General features: G+C 38.5%; 1 protein-coding gene and 1 non-coding gene across 3 annotated transcripts in view; both read right to left on the bottom strand.

Moving 5' to 3' along the window:
• Positions 1-254: 254 nt before the first annotated feature.
• The window catches only part of LOC105383550, a 73,514-nt gene continuing 58,695 nt past the window's right edge, over positions 255-15,073 (bottom strand). For both annotated transcript variants that reach the window (XM_038109925.2, XM_048630817.1), the window contains exons 4-8: positions 12,958-13,054; positions 6,587-6,693; positions 5,949-6,050; positions 3,343-3,447; positions 255-1,667 (exon numbers count right to left, since the gene is read on the bottom strand). In XM_038109925.2, coding sequence (XP_037965853.2) covers positions 1,535-1,667; positions 3,343-3,447; positions 5,949-6,050; positions 6,587-6,693; positions 12,958-13,054 — 544 coding nt within the window. In that variant the 3' untranslated portion in view covers positions 255-1,534. The remainder of the gene's footprint in view (positions 1,668-3,342; positions 3,448-5,948; positions 6,051-6,586; positions 6,694-12,957; positions 13,055-15,073) is intronic.
• Positions 7,512-7,584, bottom strand: Trnar-acg. The gene has a single exon. It is a non-coding gene; the product is annotated as a tRNA-Arg (tRNA).

Below are 15,073 nucleotides of genomic sequence, written 5' to 3'. Positions count from 1 at the left end.
GTATCTCAGATTAAAAAACAGACTTTAGGTGGCATGCTCAACTAGCTCCGGACAGCTGAAGCCGACGGCCGTCATGTAGGCTTTTGAAATTTCAATATAACAATATTCTTAGCCCTAATCACAACGATAATAATTAAACTGTTCTACATACTGTTTTTTTTTTAATTTCAACTTTACTGTGACTGACATGTTTTAGTTTTTTTTTACAGTAGCTAGTTTAGATGTTTGACAGTTAAGTGTATTTCGCTATTGTACTCATTTAAGTGTAAATCACTGTTTACACAGGATAAACTTTAATTACTGTGGTAAAAAATATAATTTCAAGTTATTATTTGCTAAGCATTGGGTTTATAAGGGTCACTCTATCAACTATGAAACTGACATAATAAATTAATTAAGTACATATTAATATAATCTAACTAAAGTGTAAATACAAGTGTCATAAAACACAAACAGAACTAACTTTAATAATAAAGGGATGGATATGATAATGTTTTGAACTTTATGGAATGCATCAGTTAGAACTACTTAAAAGCAAAAGATCTAAAGACATTCGTTAAACAATAGTTAGGTGACTAGAAAATAGATGGCATAATAATACTGATATTGTTGTATGTATTCGTAATATTAAACGGAAAAAAGCTTCCTGTGGAAGTGGTTCCTCAGCATTTTTAATCCACAATAATTTTATATCAATTCAACTTTCAAAAATATTTGTAGCTCACTATAAAACTTAGACAGTTATAAACAGCAGAGGATTATGAAATTGGACATCTATTAAATATTATTAAACTTAATTCCTAATAAACTGACTACTTTAGGAATGTATACTTACTTAAAATATTAGTAAATCTACAAAGCATTATATTATTTAACAAAATGATTTTACCTAAAATTAAGACAAACCCTTTGTAGGTATAATACAATCGGACTTCTCGATACACTTAAAGTTCTAATATAAATATCATAGCAATTTGTAAAATATTAATGCAGACATTTTATTGTCAATAATTTGATAATTTATTGTCAAAGTCATTCAAATATAAGGAATTGACTGTATATTGTAAAAGATAATATTAATTGCACACTTTGTATACTAAAATTATGTATCTACGATTATTAGGTATTTATTTATTGTCAAATGTTTATTTTTGGAAGTACTGTAAATACAGACATTTAATATTTTTCTTGACATACTTCTACTGGGCCTCTCCCGTTCAGAACGTAGGAACCCGTGCCAAAACCTTAACCCTATAAAAAATCCAATAATCGAAGGGTACAATATTACCGCAAATTACATAGAAAACTTGGATACAATGTAAAAAAATACGCAAGTCAGGCGATATGGAGGAAACTCTAGAAGGGGGAAGCTCGCAAGATGCCGAAGCGAAAGCCTAAAAAGAGATATGCTTTCGATATGGCCGTTTCACAATACTGATATAGAGATTAAAGCCCGCGGATATATTTGTACATTGATGGAGAACGTGTGAGCTCAACCTGAGTGTCGAGGCGAGGAGTCGTGGTCTCCGAGGGTTCAGTAGAGGTAGGGGATGAGTTCCGGCGGGTAGTCGAACACGGGGTGGAGGCTGCGGCGGGAGGGCACCAGCACGTCCGAGTAGCGGGAGAACTGGCTCACCTGCCGGCTGCCGGGGGACGGGGGCTTCCTGCTGGAATTAGAATAGAATAGAATATTACTTTATTGGACACCATAAATAGTAAATTATACAAAAAAAACTTATAAACTGGGAACAATCAACAATAGGCGGCCTTATAGCTAAGAGCGAATCTCTTACAGGCAACTTTAAAATAAATAAGAGGGCGGTGTACCTACTACCTACTAATAATATAACTAAATAAACCATACGTAAAATTAAAGGGAGGGTTATAGTTAGGACGGTGTTGGTGACAGATTTTTAGGGTGGGTTGCACCATTTAACTTTAACTATTACAAACGTCAAATCCCTTGACGAAAGAGATCAATCTTCAAGAGATTTGACGTTTGTAATAGTTAAAGTTAAATGGTGCAACCCACCCTTAGTGACCCAAAGCGGTTAAGCGGGGTCATCCCATTTTTGTTCTATATGATTGTCGCTAAGTTGCTGAAAGGAACGTTGATTTTAACTGTATCGATGCCTTATTGCCTTGAGAGAATACCTACGGGCAGAAAGAAACAGACATAGATTTAATGCCAATTCTAAGTGTCTCTTAAGATTGTGGGAAATTTCAATTCCTGCTTAAGTATATAGATTATGAATTTCGTAGTAACTTAAAATCGAATGTCCAAATAGTCATTGAAAAAATAATAAGTACTCGGCAAAACGTGTCAAGTTCACGGGTGCTCTCAATAATTTTATATTTCGTAGAAGAAAAGTTTTTCAAAGACTTTTTAGGTCAAGTTTTCATTTTCAAAACTTTAGTATTATGAAACTTGAAATTTTGTTAGGTTTGTTCAAGTTTGTTAGTTTCTATAAACTAGCCGTCTAGAAACTATTAAACTTGAAAACGGTTTACAAAGGAGAGTTTAGTGGCAATATGGTTAACTGGTTTCCGGTATAGAAATAGTAGACAGTCCCAAATATTGAAATTTAATTAATTGACGGAAGTTCCTCTATTGCAAACTTCTGTTGGCGGGTTTGACATTTATTGAATTGTATCTATCGGCAGGTTTATTATTAGCCCTTAATTGGGCTAAATAATTATGGATCTCACATAGTGTTTCTGAACTTTATGCCATAATAAGGGCAAGAACAGAGCCATCGAATTATGAACGTATGGTGGTTTCCAGCGGTTGCACTATGAAGCGTCGTGGTGGCGTAACGGATAAGGTCTCGGCTCTCATTGTGGCCGTGGGCTTACGGGTGCAGCTGACCGTATGAATTCTGTAGTCCTTGTAAACGGACCTTTGCCACGAAGCTGGGTTTCGCGAGTCACATCCGCGCCCACCGCTGTAGAAGTCCTACTAGCCCCTGAGGTCACCGTCATCGGATCACAATGAGGAAGACATCAGGTATGTATAAAGCTATGAGACCCTCTGGTACAGTCCTACCTCCTCCACATATGCAACAGCCGGTATAGTTACCAGACCTCTGGGTGGTACAGTCCTACTCACTTGAGGTGGCGCGGCTCCTGCTCCGAGGAGGCGTAGTCGTCGTCGTAAAGGTTGCATTACGGTCGCACTGTGTTTGTGACATGTGAATCTAAGCTCTGAAGGCCTAGCAAGGGGCGTATGACGCGCACTTCAAGACATGACAAAAGCCTTGCGTAACTTACAGCGCGCGGCTTCGAGAGCCAGTATCGTCTTGTTGAGCGCGTCTTGCGCCCCGTGCTAGCCCTGCTACTCACTTGAGGTGTCGGGGTGCGGGCTCGTCGGCGGGATACTCCTGCCCCAGCCCCTGCAGCCCGCGCGGCTCCTGCTCCGAGTATGACGTGTAGGCGTAGTCGTCGTTACTGGAATATAACAACAATCATGTCTTTATTAATTTATTTTTGTGGCCACTTTATTGTATACAAAACTTAGTTACAAAATATACAGTTTATACAATACAATACAATATAACTTTATTGAACAAAACACACAACATACATTAAATAACAAAATGAGTAGGCACAATAGGCGGCCTTATCGCTAAAAGCGATCTCTTCCAGGCAACCTTTGGGTGAATGAGAGACTGTTTATTGTCACTTTTACCAAACGCAAAACGTGTTTATAATTGTATTTAAATACATTTTGTACCGTTTGACAAGAGACTAAATACGTTTAGCGTTTAGTGAAATTCCACCTTAGAAATTTATAATGGATACACAAAGGCGTGTTTATTGCCAAAAAACCATTTCTTCCAGCCAATCATTGATTGGTGGAGAACTAAAGTAAATAATATCTTCATATTATCAAAAATAACGAGTTTCAGCCGAAATGGTAGAGGGCCTTTGTGTCTCGGTATTGTAGGAATGTAGATTCTACAACCTATTATGGACATACTTAACATAAAATATCCCATAAGTAATACATTAAAGACCTGGTTTCTCATGATTCTGTTAGTTACAGTCTCAATAACGGATTTGCTGACGACGCGTTTAAGGATTATTACCCTTGTTAACTGGATGAGTCCCACGACGAAAATCTAACAGACCATTCATAAATCCAGCATTATGTGTATCATTCACTCATTTCCCTCACACTTCACTCAATATTCTGTCATATTCATTGAAATTTGTTGTCTATGTCTCTGTGATTTCAAACAACCTCAAACAACCAAACTTTTTGGTTTTGAGGTTGCCATGGTTACTATTTCTACCGAGGTTGTTTTTTGACATCCGTCATTGAAAATAATATTATTACGCCATGCCCTTTGAAAAACAATACAACGAACAAGATGGAGTGTCAGTGCAAAAGAAACTTCTTGGGGAAATAACATATCAATTTTTAAGTAAGGTCTTATTTTTAAATATTTTGTTAGAAGATTTTTCACTTAATTCAATAGTTCTCATTAAGTCATTAGGTTTAACTTCTTGAATCTACCTCTGTGGTCTAGTGGTAGAAGCTCATCTTCATCACCCAGGGATCCCGGGTTCGATTTCCAGGTAGGGCCATCAATTTGTGTTTCTATATTGCGGTTCCAAGTTAGGTTAGGACATTAAATTTAAACTTTTATCTCGGTTTGACATTATATAAAACCCAGACAGTATTTCGCTTCATTTTTTATGTCACACAACATCTAGTTCGTATATTGTTTATCAAATGCTCTGTTCATTTTTCCATCTTGAATCTTGACAGAATGAGTGACAAGTAAACAACCCGTTGCCTGGTTACCGGTCTTAACCAAGTCTTAGCGGAACCCCACAGCAGCAATCAAGTTTATCACCCGATCAAGGGAGTTAACCCCGTGATTTAGCATGGTGGGACACTCACTAACCTTAACGGTCCAACATGTAACCAAACCGAGGTATTTTTAACATAACCGAATGGTGTGAAATTAGGCCTAAGATTCACTACTTAATTTCATTAACAGCTGATCAGTGCACGCACTGCAAAATAGAGGGTTACTCTATACTGACTAAAAACGAACGAACGAGAGTGCAGCGCTCTGAAACTTAGCTTTTCGTAATACAGATTAACCCCCAGCTACTTAACAAAACACGCACGTTCGACCCAACCCAATAGGTACATATGTACCTATATATTGTAGGTTACCCAAAACGCAACCCGTAAGACCGAACTAGTTATGTATTTACCCTTTGAAGATGTTTCAAAGGCACCTAGACCCACTGGGACCCGACGGTTTAACCCTTAGACCCTAACTTCGCTTAATTTCACTTCGAGAAAGGCAAACTAACCCTATTTATAGGTATACCTATCTATAGGCTATTTCTATAAATGTTCGTTCCAACTACTGATTATTCAATTGAGAATAAAGTCTCGCCAAGTTGTAAGCGAACAGGGGTTATTCAGGAGATCATTCTAGAGTTACCCTCTTTCGGCTTACTATACCACTTTTACAACATCCTTTGAATTAATAGTCGTGATGATTGGTGTGATAAATGTGATACACTATGCCGAAATTGAAGCATCCACCGTATCGTACGTATCGAACTAAACGTATTTTCATAAATGTATGGATTAACGGGGTCAGCTGCAATACCGATGAAATTGTGTAAATTTCTATACAAACAATACTGCATGCGTCCGTTGCGTACTATGCGGAAAGGTAGACGCTTTGGACCTTTATTCCCCTATAAACTAATCAGCCACGGTACTTCGAGCGTCTGTTTACGGCATGAAGGCTAGCACAGGGCGCAATTGAGACGTGACAAAAGTTCTCCTACGCGCTCGCTCTTGATGCTGCGCGATGTGAGTGAGCGCAATGCAAAACTTCTGTCACGTCTTAAATGCGCCCTGTGCTAGACCTTCTGGCGTGTTAAGATTAGATCCTTAGACCGTGGATACCGACCCTCTAGCCAGCTCCTTCAGCTCCTGCTTCTGCTCGGTCTCGTACTGGCGCTGCAGCTCGCGCAGGTGCTCCTGGCGGACCAGCTTCTTCAGGGTCTCGAACCTGGGGACGGGAGGGCGGGAGGCGTGAGTACGACGGTGTTGGGGGGAGGGGGTTGGCAGCCGTGAGTGAGGTGCTATTGGGGGGAGGGAAGTGTTGTCGACGTTTGGCAAGGGAAAATTGAGATAAAGGATGAAAAATGTTTATTTGACGCACAAACAAATATACTTAGAAAAAAATACAATACAACAACACAAAATGTGGTTGTCCGGAGTGTCAACGACGATTTCACACCCTAGCTAAGCTCTTTACGGACCTACCGGCCTCACATTATTTCAATAATTTGTTACAAAGCGTCAGGCCCAAATGGCTGTGTGTGTGTGCATCTTAAAAATTTGCGACTGTTTTAAAGTGTGATTTTTTACGCAGTTCGAGTAGAGGTGAGTTTTTTTTTACCGCGTAGGAGAGTGTCGCCATCTAGCGGTAGTCGCGCCGCACTAGCTCCACTCGTGCGGCGCGACTAGCTTAGCTCTACTCGCTGTTATGTGTGGGAGTTCTTATGATAGACCAGTGTGGTGATGACAAGTGTAGTGTCTGACCTGCCCTGCTGCGGCGGCACCATGAAGGCGTGTCCGCGCATGCGCGAGGGGCCCGGGTAGCGCAGGATCTTGCCCGACGTCTGCGGCACGTTCAGCATGCCGAACATCTGGAATGAGAGGGAATGAGCAATGAGAACTGTCAGTTTGACAGCTGACAACGTCAAGCTAAGCAGTACGGCTAGGTACAAGTTTGCTAGTTTGGGGAAAAGTATAAAAGGTTCCGTTTTCCCGCATAGAAAGTGGCGCCTCTAGCGGAAACTATGAGGAGACTTTTGACTTTTTCGTTTTCGTAAATTGCAAAACCCGTACTAGAGGCTCAGTAAGAAAGATAAGTAGGGTAGGTACTTATCTACTTATATCTATTGCCTTAAAATAATTGTTTTTTTTTAGTATTTTAATCTCATAATATGTAGTTGTTTTTTTAAATAGGTATTAATTGTCTACTTGGGTATCCAAACAGTCACGGGGTCCATGCATTTACAGTGAAAAAAAAAATTTGCACGAAAATAATCTCCTCACACACTTACCTAACTACTTGTTAGAATTTTATCATGACCCACAAGAACCAAAGGTACCTAATGATGCTGAATGAATGCTCTTATTATTGATTAGCATTTAGGTAATTCGTCATAAAAAAGTTATACGCACGTGTAAATATTTTTTTAAGTAAGTAGATATTTTCTGTCTGCGTAACCGAGCATTTTATTCATGACAGAACGCAAATACAAATCATAAAAAAGAAAACATATTTCTTTAGTCCGGAAGCGTAGGATGGGTTTTATTTGCCGGTTATTTCATGCTAAGCAAAGCGGAACCATCTCTTGAAAAGGGTTAGACGTTTCGTTTTATCCGCGCAACCATTGTTTAAAAAGTAAGAAAAGGATAAACATAACATAAAACGAGTAAAAAAATAAAAAAAGATACGCGACCCTGCCAGGATTCGAACCTGGAATCTTCTGATCCGTAGTCAGACGCGTTATCCATTGCGCCACAGGGCCATGAGAGACTCAAGCGAAATAAGCGATCAATAGAATTTAGTCGTGCGAGCGCGCGGCACTGGGATGGGAAAAAAGCTATCTTGGAAACAATGAATAAAAATAACAGTAATTTTGTTTTTTTTTATACCTACAGTCTATCTGATAAACGGATAATGATGTAATATGTTCGTAATAAGTAACAATGTATCTAGGTAAGTCACTCAAGTAGCTATTGATAGTGTATGCCTTTCATGTGATCGAGAATTTATTGAAAGAAAAGGGTCGGAAAAGGTAAAAGGGCTCCGGTTCTTAGGTAGGCGTACTAACATTGTGTTACAGAAGCTATTGTATTGATTAGGACATTACCTAGTTGCTAAGCATGTTAGGTCGCCTATTCAATTTATACAATATACCTACCTAGATCTATACAATTCCAATCCCTAAATAGGTACCTACATAAGTACCCTAACTACACATACATATACCAACACAATGGGATGAAATAACTCATTTATTTGCTAATACAATGTGGCTAATTCGTATTAACGATACTTTCAATGGAAAAGCGACCTTAGTGGCTTTCTTATCGACTAAGGACTTCGAATATAGAAGGAAAGCCTTTGTGTGGAAGTGTTGATATACTTACCTACAGGGTGTTGCAAAATTGGTAACATAATGATAGGAGTGATTCTGACAGCTTATCATGCTGATCGACTTTTGTTTGTTTTTTTTAAACGCGAATTTTTTTTTCAGAATGACTCCGCTAGTCATCCTTTTTTGGCTAACCTACCTACATTATACATAACTATAACAATGTACTTATGGATATACTAGACCTGTTTTGCATTACAACAAAACAGATATTATGTGTATGAAGAAACACACAGCGTTGAGTGAAGAAGCAATTATTTGATTTCTTAGTATAAATAGGAAAAAATGGGTTTTTACATACCAAGCTGCTGTATTTTCCTCTCTTTCACTTTAGCCAGTGGACAGTGCAGTCTAGAATCTGGATTCTACTCTGTGACGCGCTGTCAAATTTCTGACATAGTAGTCTTCAAAACTCACCTGCAAGCCGTTGCTGCAACGCTGTGTGTTTCTTCATACACATAATATCTGTTTTGTTGTAATGCAAAACAGGTCTATTATGTGTTCTTTCGAAACACACAGCGTTGAGTGAAGACTTGTTTGTTATCTGCTGGTGAAAGAGATTAGAAAATCTAAACGCTATGTGATCTCCTTTTTAGGTAAAATATACCTAAAATATAATAAAGATTCCTGTTAGACAACATCATAGTTGTAAAGGAAACATACTTAAAATGCACCTTCATCATAAAGGTACTTGCACCTAAAAGAAAGAAAATTAATTAAAAACAAAATTTATAAGTACATAGGTACTCTAGTTAATGATCAATAGGTGTGTATCCACTACATACCTAGTGTGATACACAACATGTCACATACTTACCTACACTTATGATCTGTAAGTATGTTGCTAATGGGATCATAAATCATACCATTATTAATTTAAGTAAGTAAGTATAACATAAATAAGCCAATTTCTTATCAAATTAAAGTTAGAACTAGTAAAGGACCAATCCAGGTGTGAGGAATACCTAATAGCATAGAAACAGACAATAGAAAATATAAAATTTTACATCATTGTCTTTATATAAGTACCTATCAATTTGTATTACATAGGCCCTCTAGGTAATACATAACCATAGGTAATTTGTACCTATTAGGTAGTCATACATATTATTAGGTAGTATTCCTTTTTAGTTGAAGTAAAATTGAACTTTATAAAGCACAGAAATATGTCAGAAATTTGACAGCGCGTCACAGAGTAGAATCCAGATTCTAGACTGCACTGTCCACTGGCTAAAGTGAAAGAGAGGAAAATACAGCAGATTGGTATGTAAAAACCCATTTTTTCCTATTTATACTAAGAAATCAAATAATTGCTTCTTCACTCAACGCTGTGTGTTTCGAAAGAACACATAATATAACGATTTTTTTTTCAACCTTTAAGTGAATATTGATGATGATTTCTGTTTGTTAACGATCGCAGTAGCTAATCAAACATGACGCTTGTAGCCCTTTGTAGGTCTGGCCCTGTAGCACGGGGCGCTAATCGCTATTAAGACGTGACAAAAGTTCTCCGTCGCGCTCGCTCTTGAGGCTGCGCGATGTGAGCGAGCGCGATGCAAATCTTTTGCCTTAACACGTCTTAAATGCGCCCCGTGCTAACCCTTCTGATTTAACTACGAGTAAAAAAACGACCCCTAAAAAAACTCCTTGCTGAAAAGAAAAAATCAGAACCAGCATATTCTTGTTCGAGATTTAAATTCCGGTCGTCTCGTATTGGCGGTCATAACCGGGTAGATCCGGATTATCCGGGCGACTGACCGTAATGCCCTGTTTCTGATAGCCGGGTCAGCTTCGAATATTCTCGAGCCATTGGCATAGACAATGAATATACATACGTACGTCTAAGGTTGTAAGTAGGTAAGTAGTTCGATGAAAATGTTTAAGAAATTATACAAATCTATTGATCATTGACATATTATATATGTACCTACCTATATGAAATCATTGTATTTGACATATTTATTTCTTTATTTTACTTACACTGGAGTCTATCGTTCTTATTCATAAAAAAACCTTAAAGTAGGTTTACTGAGCTCAATAGTTACGGAACACATTAAGCCTATTTGAGGTTTCGTAAAAATCTCTATTCATAATATAATAGTTCCGTAAACCTTCAGTAACTATAGTGATGCTAATAGATTTCACAGACCAAACATTTTGACATTTACCCTATTAAGTTGCCGGTCCGACGAAACCATAAACAAAAATAGCGAAAACTTTCATTCATTTATCAATCTCTATTATCTATGTTAGCCACGGCGCGGCACTTAAAAAAGTTTACGTTGGCTTAAAGGCGCAGTTGGCCAAGCCAAAACCCACAAAAAAAATAATTAAATTTTTACGTTACCATGGCAACTTATTTTCAGCAAATATTAACTCACAACAAATGTCAAATCGTCAATAAAGCAGAACAGCTGTTGACCGGCCGCCATGTTTTTGTACAATCGGAGGCTTACGGAAGGTGTATAGTAGGGTCCAGCCAACTTTAGCATATCAAGGTTTTACGAATCAGTTGGAGAGTTCTTTAGCGCTATTGATCGTTTATGAATAAAGTTTTTTTGACATTTGCTTATAGCAGGCCTATAGGTCTCCCGTAACTTTTTATGAATAAGACCGTATATGTGTGACTATATGAGTGACACTGGCCAGCAACATAAAGGTAATAATAATACCTATAATAAATCAAGTCTTTGGTCTCTTGAGGCCATGAAAAAATCTGCCTTCTATGTTAACGTAAGAATTACCTAAATCCAGATTTTTATGATGCAATAAAACCTATTGTTTTCACGGCTCTCTAAACGACTAGGTATTTTTTTCAGTTATTTTTCAATCTGTGACGCTAGTTTCCCCTATTTAGCCTTTAAGTAAACGAACATTATTCGTCGATGGCATTGGCAGATGGCAGTCCACGGTATTCCCAGCCACACCCGGCATCTGGGTTTTAATTTCTTAATTTAGAAAGTTAAGTAATAACTAAAATCTAATTATGAATTCGTATAAAATTTTGGATTATTTTTTCTTGTAAGTACCTATTTGTATCCAGAGTTGTATGCAGATTAGAGATGCCACGAATATTCGGCAACTATTCGGTATTCGGCCTATTCGGCCAGTTTTTTCAGTATTCGGTATTCGGCCGAATAGTAAGTAGTATTCGGCCGAATACCGAATACTTAAGAAAGTAGCAAATATCTCACAAAAGGGAATTAAAAACTATTTAATCGGAACATTTAACTATCAAACAATCATTAATTGCGAAAACCTGAATACAAAATCAGTATTTTTAATATTTAAAATGTATTAAAGGCAAATTGTGATGAATATAGACAAGTTTTGCGGCATTTGTTCGTAAGAGACAATTGCGCTTTTTTTCATAAAATATACCATAGGTACCTACTACTGAGGCACAGGTATTTTTTAACAAAATATATAAGGTTTGGCTACTGATTCGAGTTGGTTGACCACCAGTTGTACGGATCTGCCGTAAGATTAAGAAGATCACTCGTTAAATAAAACTTCAACTTATTGAATTATACTGGATCACCTGCCGAATATTCGGTGGCCGAATATTCGGTATTCGGCTGATAGCGCCGGCCGAATATTCGGTATTCGGTATTCGGCCAAATCACTATTCGTGGCAACACTAATGCAGATACCTACTTAACTAAAGCCAAAAGCTGGCAATTTTTCATTTACGACTTTGAAAACCTTCACGTCTTTTGAAAAGCTCTGTTTATTTGTCCGATACTTACGTAATTGTACTATAATGATTAAGGTTTTATACAAGTAGGTAGTTACTTAAATTTCAATTCTAGACAAACTTAGGTAAAACTATCATAGACGGAAAATAACCATCCCAGTATTTGTGACTATTACAGTAGATGATAGTTACCTACTTATTGTATTGAATAGGCCTCAATAGGCAACAGCTGTGTATCGTGATTTCAGTGATTTGCAGTAGCTATTGGCAATTAGCCAACCCCGGTCTATACCCTTCCGTAAATTGCCTAACTATAGATGATGAGAAGTGTGGTCATTATCTTAATTACTTATCATGGATAGTTTACCTATAGTTAGGTACATTCAATTCGGTAGATATACCTGGCACATCACAATACAGTAGGCTTACTTAATAGACCACTTTTGCAACAACATGTATTATAATCTTAGACAAGTATTATAATAATATCAAAAGTTCGCACCTGAGACAAAAATACTATTAGGTATAAATGTTTTTATGAATGTACCGACTCAAAAAACATACCTACATATTCATTGTCACAAGAAACAAACACATTGAACATCCAAGACAGATAAATTGGCAAAATATTTGTCTTGCAACAAATTTCTGCCATCTACTGCGCCTCAGGAGGCTAGCCTAGCAGCCAGCTAGCCAGGCCTAGCACGGGGCCCAAGATGCCAAGACGTGACAATTTTTTCCGTGGCACTCACTCAGGCCCGGGTCTCCTATTTACGCCGTAGGTCGCGTCCAGCGTCACGCCGTAGGCCGCGTCACGATGCTCACTATAGAAATGTACTGATGCGGTCTCCCTCACACGCCGACGTTGGCGCGTAGACGTAGTGAGTATCGTGACGCGGCCTACGGCGGTGACACTTGACGCGACCTACGGAGTAAATAGGAGACCCGGGCCTCACATCGCGCGGCTTCATGAGCGGGCGACGGTAAACTTTTATCACCTCATGACGTGCGTGTCTTGCGCCCCGTGCAAGGCCCATCGTCCTTACCTCGTCGTAGTCCGGTGTGCGCACGACGTTGGGCGGCGCCTTGGTGACCACCCTGCCGTACGCCTCGCGAGCCACGCTCGGGTACGGGTAGCGGAACCTGCCGGGTACATGTAATAATTAGAATATGTGGGGACAGATGGCCATCCGACCCCAAAGCTAGGCAGAACCCACAGACGTCTATTGTACTAGATATCACATCATCACGACCCATCACTGCTGGGGCACGGGTCTCCAATAAAGAAAGGTTGGACCCCAACACAAGCAAGCTTGTGCAAAGAGGGTTGTCGGGTAAGTGGGCAACCTCACTGCCCGTTTTCAAGCTCGCCCGAAGACCTCTGACTAGAAGCTTATTTACTTCATAACAGTATTGTTATTTTTTTTTGGCCATAACTGCTAAATAAAATTAATTAAGTACGTAACTCAAGGGGTACCAATATAATTTAATTAACTCAACTGGTAAGAAATGCTAATGAATCATTAAAAATTCACTTCTGGACAGTTCGTAGCTAATAGCTCTGTCTCTGGGTAAGATTGCATTCAAAATATTATAATTAAAAAGCTGCTTCTCTGAATGACTAATAATCATAAGTAAGTTAAGAATATAATGAAATATTTTGTGCAGCTACAGCAGTTAATGTGCGTACTTTGCATGATAGATATTTCATAACCAAAAAAAGCAAAAATAGCCCTAGGTGTAACTAAAACATATCGTGAAAGACATAAAATACGTGAAAGACCCCTACTGTACCTAACTTACAACGATGTTCTTACATTTTACACTGTATCTGTAACCTAACCATACATGTACACGACTGTAAGCAATGTAAAAATGAAAATGCATCCGTGAAAGGGGTTTAAACACATGCCTGCCCCGGAAGATACTCTTTGTTCCCGGGACACAATGCAGTCACACGTATAGTGAGGCCGTCTTATTGTACTCCCGTGACTAAGTGAAGTCTTTGTGTAGTGCATACGAGATGATAATGTGAGTCGGTCATGTGTGTTGTTATTTTTAGAATGTAATGGGTTTTTAGGGTTAAGTAAGTTTTTCTTAAGCTAGTTTGAATGGGTCCCAGGTACCTATAGAAATTTTGTATTTACATAAAAAAAAAACTAAATGAAATCACATAAAGGTACCTAACAGTACTTTTTTAACGTTTCTCCCTTCCAAATCACAAATACAGGTACTGCCACATTAATCATCGACATTTTAATGCAAATTATGAATATTCTATGATTCTAACATGCCACGCTTCACAATCATCATTTATAGCAGAATTAAATTTGATTTCAATAGCAAAACTGTAACCAATGTCACAAATAAATGAAAATTAATTCACTTATTTACAAAATATGATGATGAAGCACCCCAGTGGCAACATGGCGTCACTGGCTAATGGCAGCCGCAAAACCGACTGTCGAAATGAAGCCAAAATTATTAATATTACTTAAATTCGTTTGTAAAATTGAAATGTAAAATTTTATCATTTTATCTATTCCGCGCAAAATTTACATTTTAACGGAATTGGAAATTAAAGTCTCTACTTATGATAATTAATTATTCCATTAAGTTTTCCTCTTGTGAATAGCTAAATTTTTGGAACTAATAAACGCGGAGATTTGTTATCGACAATACCCATTAATAATGGCGACAACAATGCTTTGTAAAAGATTTGTTTATGGCCTCTTTTTGTGTAAATTCTGTTTTATAAACATGGCGACCCAGGTGGCAGACTGGAGTACAATTGTTAAACCGGTGTACATACCTAAGGGCGCCCTGGGCATGGCCGTGAACTAAGTAAGGGGGCCATGGGGCAGAGCTGTAAACCAACCTACTGGTGGCCCAGGGCAGAACGGGGTATATACCTAGGAGCGGCCAAGGGCAGGGCAGGGTACATAACTAGGGGCGGCCCGGGGCTTTAAAAGTATATACCTAGGGTCTGCCTGGGGCAGACAGGGGTACGTACGGTGGCCTGCGCCTAAAAGTATACAGGCGGAGTTTTTAAAATAACGATCTTAAGCTCACATGGTTTTCAAGCACATCCACATAAACACCACTGCTACACACATCACACACAACACGTCCCTGGATTTATAACAGATGAAGCTGGTCCCT

Source organism: Plutella xylostella, chromosome 27 (genome assembly GCF_932276165.1).
Source record: "Plutella xylostella chromosome 27, ilPluXylo3.1, whole genome shotgun sequence".
Lineage (NCBI taxonomy): Eukaryota > Metazoa > Arthropoda > Insecta > Lepidoptera > Plutellidae > Plutella > Plutella xylostella.
This window is presented reverse-complemented; position numbering and strand designations above follow the sequence as displayed.